The sequence below is a fragment of the Panicum virgatum genome, chromosome 1N (genome assembly GCF_016808335.1).
Source record: "Panicum virgatum strain AP13 chromosome 1N, P.virgatum_v5, whole genome shotgun sequence".
Taxonomy (NCBI): domain Eukaryota; kingdom Viridiplantae; phylum Streptophyta; class Magnoliopsida; order Poales; family Poaceae; genus Panicum; species Panicum virgatum.
In genome coordinates, this window is record NC_053145.1 from 11,010,053 (window position 1) to 11,027,958 (window position 17,906).

The 17,906-nt window shown below is 45.3% G+C and overlaps 2 protein-coding genes and 1 pseudogene across 4 annotated transcripts; 1 reads left to right on the top strand and 2 right to left on the bottom strand.

The window, feature by feature from the left end:
• Nucleotides 1-4,816: 4,816 nt before the first annotated feature.
• Nucleotides 4,817-9,449, bottom strand: LOC120655125 (glycine-rich RNA-binding protein 8-like). 2 transcript variants are annotated; one of them, XM_039932843.1, is made up of 7 exons: nt 9,278-9,449; nt 8,990-9,182; nt 8,858-8,898; nt 6,902-7,065; nt 6,670-6,772; nt 6,424-6,593; nt 4,817-5,785 (listed from the first exon to the last, which is right to left on the bottom strand). In XM_039932843.1, exons 2-7 carry the CDS (start codon nt 9,154-9,156, stop codon nt 5,243-5,245), a joined length of 1,188 nt encoding a protein of 395 aa, XP_039788777.1. In that variant the 5' UTR covers nt 9,157-9,182; nt 9,278-9,449; the 3' UTR covers nt 4,817-5,242. The 2 variants fall into 2 exon arrangements, with proteins under 2 accessions (XP_039788777.1, XP_039788778.1); XM_039932844.1 differs by lacking the exon at nt 6,902-7,065.
• Nucleotides 9,450-11,236: 1,787 nt separating this feature from the next.
• LOC120655126 lies at nt 11,237-15,312 on the top strand (annotated as a pseudogene).
• Nucleotides 15,273-17,862, bottom strand: LOC120655123 (cytochrome P450 711A1-like). Of its 2 annotated transcripts, XM_039932841.1 has the most exons (5): nt 17,653-17,862; nt 17,424-17,576; nt 17,191-17,340; nt 16,015-16,951; nt 15,340-15,910 (listed from the first exon to the last, which is right to left on the bottom strand). In XM_039932841.1, exons 3-5 carry the CDS (start codon nt 17,331-17,333, stop codon nt 15,581-15,583), a joined length of 1,410 nt encoding a protein of 469 aa, XP_039788775.1. In that variant the 5' UTR covers nt 17,334-17,340; nt 17,424-17,576; nt 17,653-17,862; the 3' UTR covers nt 15,340-15,580. The 2 variants fall into 2 exon arrangements, with proteins under 2 accessions (XP_039788774.1, XP_039788775.1); XM_039932840.1 differs by having other exon boundaries at nt 15,273-15,910; nt 17,424-17,844.
• Between the last annotated feature and the right edge of the window lie 44 nt (nt 17,863-17,906).

The following is a 17,906-nucleotide window of genomic DNA, read 5'->3' on the forward strand; positions in this document are numbered from 1 at the left end:
GCGTTCCCATGTGTCTTCATGCAGCCGTCGCAGAGTCCACGGTAAGTGGCTGCAAGTACCGCCTCACCCCAGCTGTAGGCCGGTACATCCTCGTCCCCATCCGCAATCTCCTATGCATACGGAAGGAGAATCCTATCGACCGAGTTGCCATGAGTGTTGTTGATCATGATGTAACCAAACAACCAAAGTAGGTATGCCTCCAGCGATCTAGTCACACTGTACTCGTCGGCATCCGCAGCCAACAGGGTAGGCTGCATAAACAATTAAGATTAATGGTTTCAACAGACAATGCAACATGTGAATTGTAACAATTAAACTTAAATATGCAATGAATATGTACTGTAAACTGTAGGAACCAGGTCTTCGAAGGACCTGCTGCTCGCGGGTGCGGGTTGATCGGACCTGCTTCTTCCACGCGGTCAACCAGGGCAAAACGGGCCTCTAGGTCATCCTTCCACGAGGCCGCCACCACACGCGGACCTACAGCCTCAGCGATGATAGGGAGGCTGAGGAGGTAGGCCACATCCTGCAGCGTAGGAGTCATCTCCCCACACGGGAGGTGGATCGTGTGTGTCTCCGGCTTCCATCTATCAACGAGCGCCGTCAGAAGGGATCGGTCGAGCTGAATAGGCCCACCCTCGACAAGACGGCCCAGAGTCAGTAGACCGGCCTCACGTAACCTGCAATAAACAAAATTGTCGAAACAAAGGAATACCGACGAATACATAAGTGATAAACAATAATATTTCATTACATACATGTCAACCCAATCGTGGTGTATAGAGATCGCCTCCCCGGGTGGACGAGGACGTAGCACCTCTAGGGCTCGGTGCTCAGCTGCTGCAAAGTAAGACCTGTGGCTCGAGTCGATAACTGGGTCTAGTAAGGAGTCCATCTCCAAACCTGTATTCAAAAATATATGAGAACACATAGGTACATATATGTTTCATACAAACTGGACGCGTAATATTTATACATTACAGATAGGTTCGATACAAACGTCACGCACGATTACTACATATTACAGATAGGTTTGATACAAACTCCACGCACGATATTTATACATTACAGATATGTTCCATACAAACTGGATGCACGATTACTACATATTACAGATATGTTCGATACAAACTCCACGCACGACATTTATACATTACAGATATGTTCCATACAAACTGGATGCACGATTACTACATATTACAGATATGTTCGATACAATTGTGGATCATGACACCGAGTGCCTTCCACGAGCAATTCTCGCCGATGGTCATCTGAACGTAGGAGGTGCTCCATCTCTGGTATTTCCGGAAGGACCGACGTCAGCAGCATCGTGAAGTGCATTCTGAGGACACTTCTTGTAGTTGTTACCCAATGCTCCACATTGGCTGCAACGCTTTTGTGCCTTGCTTGCTTCGGACTCGTCCATACCATTCCGAATACGACGTGTCTGATGGCGGCCTTTGCCTTTCTTAGTGGCTGGATCAGGAATAAACATATTATTCTCATTATCCTGAATGAAAGGTCCCACTATTTCAATCCCGTATACCTCATGTCTCCAGGTGGATACAACTGCTTCCTTGCTGAAGTAAGGTGAAACAAATACTCCTGGCTGCAACCCAGACTCTGCACATGCCGCAATGAGATGCGAGCATGGCAAATGCAATAACTTAGGCTTCATGTAGGAGCAGAAGGCTTTGCCATCTACTGTAATCAAACTCTCCTATACCACCCTATCTCTACAGATACCACGACCAGTTCTATCCTTTCATAGAACCTCAAATCTATGCTCCATTGTACCTGTCGATATGACGCGGTGCAGTTTGACATTTTCAATCTTCTCTTGCATATATTGTGTCACTCTTGTGCAAAACTGAATTTGGGGGTTGCTGATGTTTATGCTTGCAGCCATGTAACGCTCTTTGAAATACTTCATGCACCCATATATGATGAACTCAACAATTCTCACAAGAGGAAAGGCACGACAAGAACGCATAACCATATTGAAACACTCTACATGGTTCGTTGTCTGAATACCATACCGTATTCCGTTGGTATCATAAAGGAATGACCATTTCTCCTTAGGTGCACCTCGAATTCAGTGTGAAAATGGCTTCTCAATTGAATCCCTAGCCTCTGCAGCCTGACTTGTGCTTGTTCCTGATGCCCTTACCTTCACTAGCTCTGCAGTCAACTGATCAAGCATCTGCCATAATGCATTGAATTTTCTCTGTTGATTTTGGGTGCACAACCTCTTAACACATGTTCTTAAGATCCTTGTTCTTGAAGTGGTCATAGAAGTTTGCACCCATATGCCTGATGCACCACCTATTTTGGACATCGGACCATAATGGAGGCATTGTCACAGTTCCACATTGCAATTTCAGTATTAATTGCAGCAAACCTGCATGACTATCACTAATAAGGCACACATCTGGACGTGCAGCAATAACATGAACCTTCACTCGTTCAAGAAACCAATACCAACTGTCTAAGTTCTCATTCTCAACAAATGCAAATGCGAGCGGAACTATTTGGTTATTGCAATCTACCCCGATTGCGGTGAGTATCTGACCTTTATACCTTCCAGTTAGAAATGTGCCATCAATGCAGATCACCGGAAGACAACACTGAAATGCTCTAACACAGGCACCTAGGCAAAAGAAGGCTCGTTGCAGAATGCTTTGCCCCCTAGTCACGGCTGGTACGAGATATGTGTCATAAAAGCTTACAGGATTTCTAGCAGCAACCTAGGATAACATACGAGGTAGGTTATCATATAATGCCTCGTATGTGCCGAACCGCATCTCGAACACCCTTTGTTTAGCCCACCATATATGAAAAATAACTAATGGTGTACTGGTAAGTCTGCTCAATGTGTCGAACAATCATTTTTGGCTCATAATTTAGGTTGTCCATAATCAACCCATATATTTGCTTTGCAACAAAGTCGCATAATATATTGTGATGCGAGGGAAGAACTTCTGAAAGCAAACAAGTGTGCTCTGTCACAATGGAACATTTCCAGTTCGTATTCCATTTTCCCTTGAATGCATGTACTCGCCATGGACATCCATCATTGACACACTTCACCTCATATTCTTTACTGCCAGACTTTACGACTCTAAATTCTCGTTTCAATGATATTGTCCATAATCTCACAGCATCTTTTACGGCTTCAATGTTTGGATATGTTGCACCTTGCACTACCTCATTCTCTCTGTACTTCCACTCCTGATTTCGTACGTCTTCTGCGACATGATTGCCAAAACCATGCTCCTTCCACTCTTTTGGCAATGAGTACTGCTCGTCATCAGATGAGCCCTCATATTCTTCCATCTCTATTGTGGTTTGGTCTTCTGCCTCCATCTCGTTCACAATGCTATGTATCCTCTCTCTCTCATCAGCAAGGCCCTGTGGTCCGATGTTTTGATTCTCTATCTCTTCTGGCTCATCTTGCTCAACATAGTTGGTCTCTCTTCGAATACTCGGAGTTGCTTGATCTGCACCATGTTGGATTTCATTTTGTGTCTTCTCCCGGATTTGAACAAGAATGGCCAGAGGCCACCCACACTCTAGAGCTGCTTGCATGTACTTCTGCTAGTCATCAGTGCTGTGTATCATCATCAATTCTCATAAATCACTTTCTACCTCCCAATTAACAAGAGACTGGACGGTCATCACATGTGTCAACGGACCAACACAGAACCCACGCTGCAGCCACTTACATAGGGAACCAAAACTCCTTTCCAGAGGTTTATCTATGGCGCTAGATGTGCACTTAAAGGCAGAAAGGTCTACTCCATTTGACCCATACAAAACATTGTAGCCACCATAAAATATTTGAAACTGCATCTTACTCGACATATCTGTATATCCCAGAATACTTATCGAGTTATACTCTTTACTTCACTACCTTATTCAATAATCCGTAAAAACTAAGTATGGATTTCAACTACAACATATAAGTATTGCAATTGTAATAATAAACGCGTAGTACTAATTTTCTAAACTAATTTAATATTACGTAACTAAAGTATCATTAAACTCCTACTTAAATGGTTCTACTATAGCACTAATTAAATTAAATTACTCTATAATACCAATGGAAAAACACATAAGCTAAATATACTAATCTGCAGATCACAAGTGCGGAATCCAGCAGGGCTTCGCCGCTTCTCTTCTCCTCACCCCACTTTTTTCTTTTTTTCTGGATTTTTGGTGGAATTTTTGGGCTCGAATAAGGAGAAAATAGGGGTAGAATGCTTATATAAGGGGGAAGACACGGTCGCCCGCGAGGGGGGGCGACAGGCCCCCTGTGGCGCCTGTGGACGGGGCACACCGATCGCCCGAGGGGGGGTGGCGCCTGTGGACGGGGCACACCGATCGCCCGAGGGGGGGCGACCCGTGTCGCACATGGAGGGTGGGGCGACAGGCCCCCTTGCACCCGCACGCCCCCGGCTAAGGACCTCGTTGCAAATTTGAAGAAAAAAAAATTACATTTAGAACCTGTCGCCCCCCATTGGGCGACGGGGGTATTTTTGAAATTTTTCAAAACGGACATATATTTTTAAAATTTTGATTTTTTTAAATATAAAAAAGAAAAAAAACGCCGTGGTCGACGTCTCCAGTGGGCTCTGAGCCTCCAACACGGACGCAAACCATTCCACTAGGATCGGGAGATTAGCCCGCTGACATAGGGTTTCCAATGAGACAACAAACAGAACCAAAATCTTTTCAGCAGAATGCGAATTCTCTGCAAGTACGTAGCACATATATCCCAACATCCCAGATTTAGGGACATCCCACAGGATCCATGTCAAGAATGTAAATCGACAGTAAATTAGAATATTAAACCAAATCCTGTAACGAGTTCGTAATTATAATCACCACAGATGGCAACAGTTAATTGCTTGCAAAAGCAATTTTACATCACAGAATATAGTTCTACCGCACCAAATACTGTTCCTACCATAAAACGCTTGTTCACAGGGTTCTAAGCTCTGCATACCAAACTAAAGAATACAACACAGGTTTCATGTGTAGCTTCTGCAGCAAACAAAAGCAGGCAGGCAGGCGGGCGGGCGGGCTCAGCAACTGCAATTACACAGTTGCTCTAGTAGCGGCTTAGCTCAACCCAAACAATGTTCCAATGCCGCGCTGATTAGGTGACATCCCATGAAAACTGAACTTCTAGGAGGCATGAGGAACCCTGGGCCCTAGAAAACCAGATTTGTCTTGTCTCTTATTTTCCATATGGATGGTACCTGCTAGAACTCCGAGCACCCGAACTCCCACCAGCAGCACCACCTGCTCCACCAGCACCCCCGTAGCCACCATATCCACCAGCGCCATAGCCACCTGGGCCACCACCATAGGCGCCACCTCCATAAGCACCACCTCCGTAAGCACCCCCTCCATAAGCACCACCACCATAGGCACCATATGCACCATAAGCGCCTCCGTACATGGAGCCACCATACCCACCGCCAAAACCAGACCCAAAGCCAGCATTGCCTGCATAGCCATACCCTCTGCCATAGCCATATCCCGCTCCTGCACCACCATCATATCCATAACCTGCTGCAGCAGCAGACCTATAAGCACCACCGTACCCATAACCACCGCCGCCGCCACCACCACCACCACCACTGTTGCCACCGCTGCCGCTGCCAGCTCCACCACTACGGTAAGAATTACGGTAACCACCACCACCCCCATGGCTAGACCTACCATTACTACTGTGATCAGATCCATGCTTCTTTGGTTCAGCCTTCTTTATTTCAACCTGAAAACAAAATAGTACAAAAGTAAAACATCACTACAATCACTCCAACTTGGAGTACAATAAATAGGGTCAGTTGGATCCATGCCACTACAACTTCTTGAAATTGGATTTCATGTTGAAATCCATGCCATTGAGTGGCATGATTTTGAACATGAAACCCAATTTCACAGAGTTGTGGTGGCATGAATCAAAATTTCCCCAATAAATAACCATCAGTAAGCACACAAACATTAATTCCAGTGTATGACCAACAAATGAGAAATTCATAGAAATACAAAGAGCAATACGAAAGAATTATCCAGCAGGAAAAGAAATTGGCTCCTCAAAAAGGAACCACAGAACACAATAGCAACAAAGCCTTTTGGTCGCATGTTGGGAATTTGGGATAAGCTAGGGAGCTATATAGCACCATTCAAAATTTTAATTCAAACTGTTGAAAATCAGGGGCTATAATTCATACTCTAGAAAAAAAATGGTCCTTAACATATATGAACATGAATCTATTTTCCTCTTTTTGGTTCCCTTATAATAGTGGAAGAAAAAAAATATGAGATCGGTTACAGGCCCACGACCACGACAGCTACTACGGCCTACTACTACAGAGGTTACAACATAAACACAATAAAATAAAATCTAACCTGCTTCCCACCAAGATCACGCATTCTCCCCTCTGATATGACCCTTTCAACAGCATCCTCACTTTCAAAAGTGACAAAACCAAACCCTCTAGAACGCCCAGTGCTATGATCAAGCATTATCTGGTCTTCAACCACCTTACCATAAGAGGAAAAGTGATCCTTCAACTCATCTGAAAGTTTGTAGCTTCTCAGTATCAACAAATTAACAAAATGCATTAAATATTTCATTGTTTAGCAAACATCTACCTTCAGTTAGTGATGGTGGTAGCCCACCAATGAAGATCTTTCTTGTCTTGGGGCCATCTTTGGTGGTCATTTCTTCCCTAGGGACTGTCCTCTTGACCTCAACCTGCATAAACAAGAAGTTGAGAGTAGTCGAGACAAGCTAAACTCCAATCCAATTGCAGAAGTTTGCATATGAAAGTGAACTGCAAACTGAGGTCCCACATTACGGCCGGTCTAAATTTAGATGTCCTACCGTTCTGCCATCTATAACGTGCTCATCCTCCAAAACCTTGTCTATAACAGATGGATCAGAAAATGTAACAAATCCAAATCCACGAGGCATCTTAGTATGCTTGTCCTTCATAATTACAGAATCAGTTATTGCCCCATACTTCTCAAAATGCTTGGAGAATGTTTCTACATACAAACAAATAAACCATACAGATTTGTCAATTGGGAAAAGAAGAACAGAATTTGGAAAAGTAGCAGAACACGAACTATTGAGATAAGAGGGTAAAAATATTTCACATAAGATCAGACCTATATACCTCAATCAAGGACCAAGAAAAAATTTGATAAATGCAAATCCAAAACCATGTTATACAGTCGTCCGACTAATCGCGATTAGTCGCGATTAGTCGACCTTATCGCTCCGCTGGCTTCGATAAGTGAAACGACTAGCTTTTGTCGATCAGATGTCTGATCGTCCTACTAATCGTCGCCTAATCGCGATTAGTCGTCCGACTAGCTACTTGGACGATCAGGCCAAAACCAAAAGATGTCCAGCAGACCAGCACTCCAGCCCGCCGCCTGTACTGGGCTCAATTAGGCCCATTAGCCATTAGGGTTAGGTTAACTATATAACTTGCACCATTAGCCATTAGCCATTAGCCATTAGGGTTAGGTTAACTATATAACTTGCACCATTAGCCATTAGCCATTAGCCATTAGCCTGTACTGTGTGGGACAAGAATATGGAGTTCTGGACAGTTCAAACATCAAATCTCACAAGTGTCACCAAACTGACTATCATTGTGGTGTTCCTGCTTGCTATATAGTATATAAGTACATATACATGTACATATATGTCGTGGGATATATAGGACGACTATAGCGACGACTAGGACCGACTAGGGTCGACTAATCGACCTGATCGACGACTAGTCGCGACTAGTCGCCTTATCGGTGCCATGGCGACTAGGTTCGACTAGACGACTGTATAACATTGATCCAAAAGCAACTTAATTCACAAATCTCATGCACCCATAATTGCTTTCATTTTAGCAGAAAAAAAAATATGTATCTTCTTACACAAACCCAAATTAGTGCATGTATTTCAGCATTTGAATGGGCTCATGATCATGTTCAAGCTACCTGTCATTAATTTGATCATAAATCAGTTAATTTGAGAAGCATATCTGGGTACCATGCACTTACGTATCAACAAAGCAGAAATATCAATTTGACAATCTGCTGTTTGTTATGGGACAAACAATTTTTTAAGAGGACAGAAATTCTTGCTGTTGTACCTTTATCCAAATACTAAGTGGGTTATAAATTAACAAAAATGTGATTGGCAGTGCAAGCAAAGAGAAATCCACGCAGGTGCAGAATGTCAGCATCATACTGTTACACTGAAAATAAGCTCATCATAAGTGCTAAGCGCAGTCTACCAAAAATATGTCGAACAGCAGAAAACATGCAGAAAAATAGTAAAGAACCATGTTCAAATCAAGCACATCGACAAGTATGCATGTAATTTTTTTATGCCCAGCCACCATGGTATTTCATACATATATGTTATTCCCAATAGAAGGAAGTTAGAAAAAATGACAAACTGAATAAAACATGGTCAATCATACAATTACAGCAGCACGTCAAGTAACATAACAAATAATGCCATGGGTATGCAAACAATACAACAGAACACAAGGATAACATTAAGCTATTATAGCCAAACACATCAAGCAGCAAACAAGGGAAACAGCCAACACATGCATACCCTGCTGGGCGTGTAACAAAAGCATGCAAACAGAAACACTACTTCCCACTACAAGCGCCCTGTTCCCCCTTAATGACGAACCTGCAGCTCAGCTCTACTTCTTGTTTCTAAATATTTTTACTTTATCGTTAAAATTTACCAGACACCAAACTAGACAAACCTAACCCTGGGCACGCCCAATCAGTAGTTAATGACATAGAAATTCACCTTCAGTCGTCTCCCAAGCAACGCCTCCGACGAAAATCTTCCTGCAAAAGTGAAGAAGAATATCAGCTCTCCCGCTCCCCGCATCCTTCGAAATCCAGACCGAATCGAAACCCTAGGGCCCAGATCGCTCACCCCGACGAGTCGCCGCCGGCCCCCCTCCCGTCGTCTCCGCCGGCGTCGCCGTACCCAGAGCCCCCGTCCCGGCCTCCCCGCCTCCCGGGGTGGCCCTCCTCCTCGTCGACCTCCTCATCCTCGTACCCGTTCAGCGCGTGCTGGTTGTCCTCCGGGTACCCCGCCATGCCGCGAGCTCTCTCGCAGCCGCCGCCTGCGATACGAGACCAACGGAATCTGAGCAAACAGCGGAGCCGCGGGAACCCTAGCTCGGGCCCGGGGAGAGCGCGCGGGGGGAGGGCGGATTACCTCGGAACCGGAGCGATCGGAGGGCTGGGTTCGGCGGGGCGGAGCAAACCCTAGGAGCGCCGCTGCGGGTGCGGGTTTAGAGGGAGGGGTGGGATTGCGGGAGAGTATAGGAGAGAGATGGGATGAGAAGAAGACGGAGACGGAGGCGGCGGCGAGGTTTGGTTTGAGTCCAACGCGCAAGCGGCTACGGGTGCTTTATATGAGACGTGCGCGAGCGCGACGGTGAGGGCTTCAGGCAAAGAGAGGGTTGGTTCGGTTTTTGCTACCAGAAATAATCAAGCACAATTTCTACCTCTTGATTTGGAGGAATTTCTCTAAACTTTTAATCAAGGGTTAATTTCATCCCTAACTGTCAAAATGAGCGTTTCGGTCCTTAATTTTTTCATACACATCAATTTAGTCCTTCGTCCTACGTGTCTTGAGCACACTATGTCAACATTCAAGTGTTATTATTTTTCTTCAGCAGCAACATATATTGGTTACACATAAAAAAATAACATAACAAAATTTTAGCTACTATCTACATGATTTTCTTTAAAAAAAATTATGCGTATATAATAAATAGGAACATATTTGGTGGAAATCACAATCTTCGCGAAAACCCATACAAACCACAGCAAAAAAAGTTGTCTAAATTCACAAAAAAAAATCACACATGTAGATGATATGATGATACACAACCTTATAAAATATTTTGTCCAAACTAGACTTTGTTTGTGAGACATAAAAAAACAAATTTCTAACAAATCATCTAGATAGCTTTGTGGCTTGAAAATTGTTATTTTTATATCTCACAAATAAAGTTGAGTTTGGACAAGATATTTTACAAGGTTGTGTATCATCATATCATCTACATGTGTGAATTTTTTGTGAATTTAGACAACTTTTTTGACGTGATTTGCACGGGTCTTCACGAAAGTTGTGGTTTCTACCAGATATGTTGTTAAAGAATAAACTCTCTTCATTAAAAATTTGTACGTTATTTTAGTTTTATCAAGATGCAACTTTTACAATGCCAAACTTATAGAAAACGTCGATCGTCTAGGAACCATAACTAAATAATATGACAAGACGTAAGAACAAGCCTTGACATATAAATTGAAGGACGAAATTAAGTTGGATGAAGAAATTTAATGATTGAACAATCGTTTTGGAAGTTTGGAGACCAAGTTAAGCTTCGGCTGGAAGTTTTGAGGATGAAAGTGGCTACTCCATCTTTTGATTACTAGCTATATCTAAATACCGTGTTTTCATAAGTGTGGAATAATACTATCACCACCTTAATGAGCTTGGAAACAAGCAATGACAAAAGTTGAAAATATTAAAATATTATTAACTTCTTAATCTAATGGTTTCTCTCCTTGTGGTTTGCACTTTCTCTCTAGTACATCCATTCTTTTAGAGACCACCCCTTTAGCGATGCGGCTAAAAATAACCACTACAAGCTACTTTTTGTTGTGTGTTAGAAACATTCCATTCTAGAGAGTGCCTACCAATTATATGCATTCATATATTTCTTTAGTAATTAGTTACAGATGTGTTAAGATCTATATTTACATGTGCACAAGCATGGCGTGAATGCCTAATTGTGGGGCTATAGAGGAGAGTTCTCGATCACTACCACAGCCACCACTATTAAATCATTAATCCCCCACGTTGTCCTCCTCACCGGCGCCGTCCCACGCGTCTCATCTAGCACTGCTATGTGGTCCCATTACTAGTGGACCCACCTGCTATAGACTAACTGAGAACACTACAGTTGAGAGTAGGGGTGGTAAAGGGCCCAAAATTTTAAACTAGAAAATCTAAGAACCGGGATCTAAAAGAGTTGGGCTCTAATCTTATATAATTTTGAACTAAAATAATTTTTTAAGAATTTTGTTGGACTGTGAAGATGTCATTAGGCCCATAGTCCATTACCACCCCTAGCTGAGAGTGGACTAGTTACCAAATCACCTGCCAAAAAAAAAACAGAGAGAAGTGCCCGAGCCGCGACTCGTCGGCCATGGCGAAGCCGCCGCCGGCGGCGACGAGGAAGCCCTCGGCGGCGCCCACCGTCGCGCTGACACTGGCTCTGGTTCTCGCCTCCGCGGGCCTCCTCCTCCTGCTGCTCCGCCTCTCGCCCTCCTCCCCGTCCCCCACCCCGCACCCGCACCGCCGCCTCCGCCTCCGCGCCCGCGCTCACGCGCGCGAGCACCACCAGATCCCGTTCGACCCCGTCGTCGCGGACCTCGAGCGCCGCCTCGAGGACCGCGAGTGGGAGCGCCTCGCCGCCGCGGGGCTGCACGCGCCCGGCATGGAGGCGGCGCCGGTCCCGGAGGACCTCTCCGACGGCGAGGATTACATCAACGACGCCGCGCGTTTCAACGTCACGCGCCGCGTGGAAGAGCTGTTCCCGAGGATCGACGTCGACCCCGCCGACGGCGCCGTCACGGGCGACGAGCTGGCCGCGTGGAACCTCGCCAACGCGCGGCGGGAGGTGCTGCACCGCACCGCGAGGGAGCTCGAGCTGCACGACCGCGACCACGACGGCCGCCTCGCCTTCGGCGAGTACGAGCGGCCCAGCTGGGCCTGGCGTTTCGACGGTACGTATGTGTATGTACGATTTCCAGCTATTTGAGTTTGTTTCTTCAGTGGGGTTCGGATCCTTGTACTAAATTTGGGCGTGTATGCTTATTTTTGGAAGTTCGTTGGATACTTATAATCTCGCAATGTAGCTGGTTAGCTGGGTAAGCTCTGAATCTTGCTGCTGAGATTTGTGTAACCACGTGCTGTAGTTGTTGGATTTGGGGATACATTTGCTGATTTTAAGGCCAGATTGCGATGTTAAGTCATTTTACGGAGTAGAAATGTGGTTATTTACTCTAAAATGATTCGTCTTGCTAGCCCATTTGTTATGTAGACCACGATGAAGCCATGCAGTCGAAGTTTTGTATAAGAGTTTTGCCAGAAGTGCTGTTTTAGTAAGGTATTATGTAAATCCTTTAACTGAATGTTGCTTAAATGCATCACATTGAGAAGTTTTCAACTTTTTTCAAAGAAAGGGAATGCATGGAGTCGTGCATAATATCCCCATGCCTGAATCAATTAAAAGATTATAATTTTGGGAGCTTGCCTGTGTGGGAATTAGGAACCTTTCCACTCTCCATTGATCGAGTATAGGCTGAGGAAACATGCCTTTGCCATTTAAAATTTTCTTGAAACTATAATTGTACTTGTATGCTTATGTGAACGTTACTCCAGATCAGACCAAACTTAGTGGCGTGACATAAGATGCAAGAGATATTGTCATCAAGTTGGAGTTCTGATACATTTTGAATATGCGAGTTCATTTTTCAGTATGGTCCCTGTGTCAACCAATAAATATTGAACTTTCATTTTTCCATACATTTTGAACAAAGATTTGTCAATAGATGACAACCTGAATAGTTCTCAACTAGTCACATTGATGAAATTGTATATATTGCATTGAGTGAAAAAAGTTTCAGTGCACCTGCCAATCTCATAAAAAATAGTCCCATTTATGTCTGAATCATAACTCAACCAGTGATACAATTGTAAGCTAGAAGGAGCTCAATAGACCACAACCTGCAGTGACTATCACATGCATATCTTAGCAATTTGAACACTAACCCTTGTCTATGTCCAGATCTTAACTCAACCAATGATGGGGTCGGATGGTGGAAGGAGGAGCATTTCAGTGCCGCAGATATGGACGACGATGGCTTCCTAAATCTGACCGAGTTTAATGAGTATTACATCCTCTCTGACCATGTTTTCGTAAACCTTGTTTTACCTAGCATTCAGTATTTACTTTGAATTTCTGTGTCCAGCTTTTTACATCCAGCTGATACTGCCAACCCAAAGCTAATACATTGGTTGTGCAAAGAAGAAGTCAGGTACAAATTTTCCTTCCAAACTTTTCCAATATGTTTGCATTCAACCGCATTGTTTTGCATGATCTTAGTATTATTTCAGTTCTGTGCAAGAACAATGATGATGCAAAAGTTTCTTTTCCTGTACTTAAGGAAACCAATATTAGATGCTTCCTTACCAGGATTATAGATTATAACATTAGACATAAATTAAAAAAAGAAACAATGTTTGAGGTGCTTGCCAGGTGCCACACACAGTTTATTCCACGAATAAATTATATGTGACACAAGTAACTAGCTAACTACTGCAGGCCACTTCAGAGGTAGTAATTGACTGAGCAGTTCATGTGTGGTTTAGCACTAATTTCATAACAATAAGCATGTATTAAGGAATTAATATTTGAATTTTCATCGACTGTTTTAATCCTGCCCATTTCTCATATTTCTGATACTAAATAGTATATATTGCCTGGCACGTCACTTAATGTTTTGTTGATTACAGCTGGATCAGATTATGGCTACATATTGGAGATGTTTTAAAATCTTGAATTCTTGATTCTCATAATCATTATATGCTTGATGCCACGATCCTTATTTGGAAATTCCTGGTAGTCAAACTAGGCTCTGGGGCTTTAATGGAAGATATGCTTGAGTTAGGTTTTTAGTGAATAATATATGCTGATTCATGCTGGGTTCAAACTATGCTACTTCATGCCTCTGTTTTTTTTTGTCCGAATTATTTTGCAATGGCATACTATCTAGTAACCAACTTTGGTTATCCTGAGTGAACTGGTTTCTTTTAATGCTATCTGGGCCATATTCCTATTTAGCTTTGCAGATGTCTGTTCTAAGGTATCATCATTTAAGATGAATCTGTGTTGATATTCAGGGAAAGAGATAAAGACAATGATGGAAAGCTCAATTTTCAAGAGTTCTTCAGTGGATTATTTTAGTCGATTCGACATTATGATGATGAAGGCATAACGGATGACACTGGTGGCTCTGATGCGCCAGCTAAAAAGTCTTTTTCACACCTTGATCTGGACAATGATGGGTAAATATTACAAGTTCCAGTGTTTTAAATTGTTCCTATGCATTTATCTGCGTAATTTTTTTTTCTCAAACTGACATAGGAGGCTTTCCTCATTTTGAAGGCTGTTATCAGCTGATGAACTAAAGCCTATAATTGATAATCTCCATCCATCAGAACACTTCTATGCCAAGCAACAAGCTGACTACGTAATATCGCAGGTAAGAGTATACTGTGTCTTGCTTTACTTTTGGGATAAGTTGGGATCCCTTGATCTCTAGGACCATCAGAAGTATGTACTATGGATTATGGGCTTAAATTTGTCAGGTGTTTTGGAACAACTTGCCCTTGTTTATTGCAATAAGCTTCAATTGTGCCGAAAGAGACCATGTAGCAGTGTCTCTAGGTAGGCTTGGTGACTTTTGCTATCTAGTAACCCTTTTCCCCATTGTAGGCTGACACAAACAAAGATGGACGGTTGTGCATGAAAGAGATGATTGATAATCCCTATGTCTTCTACAATGCTTTATTCACAGAAAATGATTATGAGTTTCACGACGAACTCCGTTAGTTCCTTGGGCAAGTAAGGGAACAAGCTTGTACTCTGTCCTGCTTCCTGCATTTGCCAACTTCCATTTGTTCACACGTTTGCGTATTGTAGGAGCACAAAGCTTTGCCGAATCACCACCTTCAGAAGTCAGAACAATTTATTATGTACTGCTGCGAATAGATCATTTCCATGGTCTACCTGGTTTCGTATACAGGCTGCAAGCACATTTGGTGGTACGTCACTAGATCTACTTTTCGTTTTAGATTTTTAAGCCTCAAATATTTATTACCTGGCAATTTTTTGTTTCTTGGCAGGTGATTCCATGTACAATACAAGCATGTTTTTTCACGCACCTGTAACTACAAGCTGTGTGTTCTTTTGTAGCCTTTTTAATCTTTTCTAGTTTGTTTTTAATCATATGTTCGGTGCGGATGTGAGTTAGCTTTCGTTCTTTCATTTTTTTGATACAAAGGTAGCTCATTGTTCAAGGATCACAATTTGTAAACCAAACTAAACCAGGAAGGTGTTAAAAACCTCGCATATCTCTCAGAAAGTGGTCAAATTCATGTTTGAAGATGTACAATATAGGCACAGCAGCACTAGGAAGTGGAGAAAACCCATTCATCATACCCATTGTATCCGCAACACATTTAGGTCATTTACAAACGGTTCAATGCGTTACAGTCTTCTTCAGCTATTTGTATGTAATACAATTTCAGCCTATATGCTATCGATATTTTGATGCAATACCTATACTATGATGAAGTACAATTCACACACGAGAAGACAAACCATTGCGCCATCACGGATGCAGTTCCCCACGCGGCCCCAAGCAAGCCAGTCCAGTCTCATTCCCTCCTGATGGCCCTGAGCTTGACGCCGTGGCGGAAGGCGAGGACGAGGTCGAAGTCGAACTGGATGGGCGACTCCATGGCCGGCGAGTGCCGGAACACGTACCGGCGGTAGAGCTCCACCACGGCGAGCTTCACCTGCTGCAGCGCGAACTTGTGCCCGATGCACGCCCTCGGCCCGACGCCGAAGGGGATGTGCGCGTACGGGTGCCGCGCCCGCTCCTCCTCGGCCTCCGCCGCGAACCGCTCCGGCCGGAACTCCTCCGGCTCCGGGAACTGCGCCGCGTCCCGGGCCAGCACCCCGGGCGCCAGCCACACGCACGCGCCCTGCACACGCCTCGTTACCGTTTGTTTGTTTCGAGTGAACTGATTGTGATTGGCAGCATGAGACTTGAACCAGCTGGCTGGCGGCGGCGCCGCGGCTACCTTACCTTCGGGAGGACGTAGCCGCCGATCTCGACGCGCTCAGAGGTCTGCCTGGCGATGAGCGGCGACACGAGGTGGAACCGCATGGCCTCCTTGATGACCTGGTCGAGGTAGGGGAACCTGCTCTGGAGCTCGTCGGCGGTCGGCGCGCGCCCGCGCGGCGGCGCGAAGCCGTCCAGCTCCCGGAGCAGCTTCTCCTCCACGCGCGGGTGGCACGACACCAGGTACACCACCGACGACAGCGTGAACGCCGTCGTCTTCGTCCCGGCGATGAGGTGCTCGTACGCCAGCGCGCGGACGTGCCTGTCCTCCAGCGCGAAGTCCTTCCCGCCGTTCTCCATCGCGTCCAGCAGCGCCGCGATGAAGTCCAGCGGGGCGGATCGAGCGGCGGCGTCGCCGTCGCCGTCGCCGTCGCCGCCACGCCGGCGCGCGGCCCGGTCTCGCCGCCGGCCAGCTATGATTGCGTCGATGCGGCGGCATAGCCGGCGCTCATTCTCGTCCATCTTGCAGTCCGCAGTGCCGGGCACCCGGCGCAGCAGCCGCCTGCACGGCGTCTGGGCGCACGGGAGGAAGAGGCCGAGGATGGTGGACAGCGAGCTCGACAGGTCCATCTTGATGAACTCCATGGACCGCTTGTACTCCTTCAGGAACTCCCTGACGTCGTCGTCGCCCTCGCCACCATGAGTCTCGCTGCCGCAACATCTGTCCGCGGCAGAATTCTTTGACAGGCCGAACTCGACGCCGAAGGCCGTCTTGCCGATGATGTCGATGGCCATCCGCAGCGAGAGCTGGCAGAAGGGGATGCAGTCCTGGTCCGGGCAGCCGGCGATATTTGCCACCAGCGCATCCACGTAAGACTGCATCACCGGGATCAGCCTGGCAAGCCGTGCCGGTTGGTACAGCGGGATCACCGTGTTCCTCATCGCCGACCATGTCGAGTCCCTGAGATTATATGAGCACAGAATGTTAAGCTCACTCAAAGGAGTAAGGAGTAACATCGCCTTCTATGCACCCTGACAGACATAGCTCAAATTCATGCAAGTGTTAGAGAATTTTTTTCCATGCCTTCTCTAACATTCCAACCTACCTCCATCTAGCTAATGTTTCAACTCTCCATCTAGCTAATGTTTCAACTCTCAAACTACTTGACAGTTCATTCGTTTATCATAAATCAATAACACCTGGTGAGGAAGAGGGCGTCCTGGTGCAGGGAGCCGATGGTCGGGGGCGGGGTGCTCCTGTTGCGGATGTCCTTGAACTTCTTGATGCCAACCTCCTTGCACAGCTCGGCATTGGCCACAATCACCAGTGGCTGCCTACCCATGTGAAACCTGCGCATGGTAACCATGGTTACTTTCTTCTCCCATCCACGCATTACTCCTGAATCTGCAGAACCTTAAATTACGAGGATTACCTGAAGATTGGACCATACTCCTTTGCAATCGCACGAAAGACATCAGGTCCACTCTTGGCAAGAAGATGAAGATGGCCTACAGGGAACCTGGTTGGTGGACCCGGAACTCTCCTCACACGCCAGAAGGGCGCATAGAAGTATATCAGAAATGCGCTGAACAGAGACACAAAAGATATGAGCCCAAGAACAGGTACACTTTGGTGCGCAACAAGACCAGCTTCGGCTGCACCATTGCAACTGGTTGCCGTCTCCATGGGAGAAGCTTGGACACTGGCACGTGTGGAAGAGAGGAGCTGCCTAGTTGCTCAGAGTTCTGGTGTTCAACTGGTGCCACTCCTGCCAATTTATAAAGGGTGAGGTGAATAGCATCCGATGTCGTCCTCATGTTTGTAATCGTCAGATCCTGCTGAGCCAGTCGATCTGCGCCATGTGACCAATAAATCAGAGGAGAGGAATCAAAGGCAGCATATTGGTGACACATCA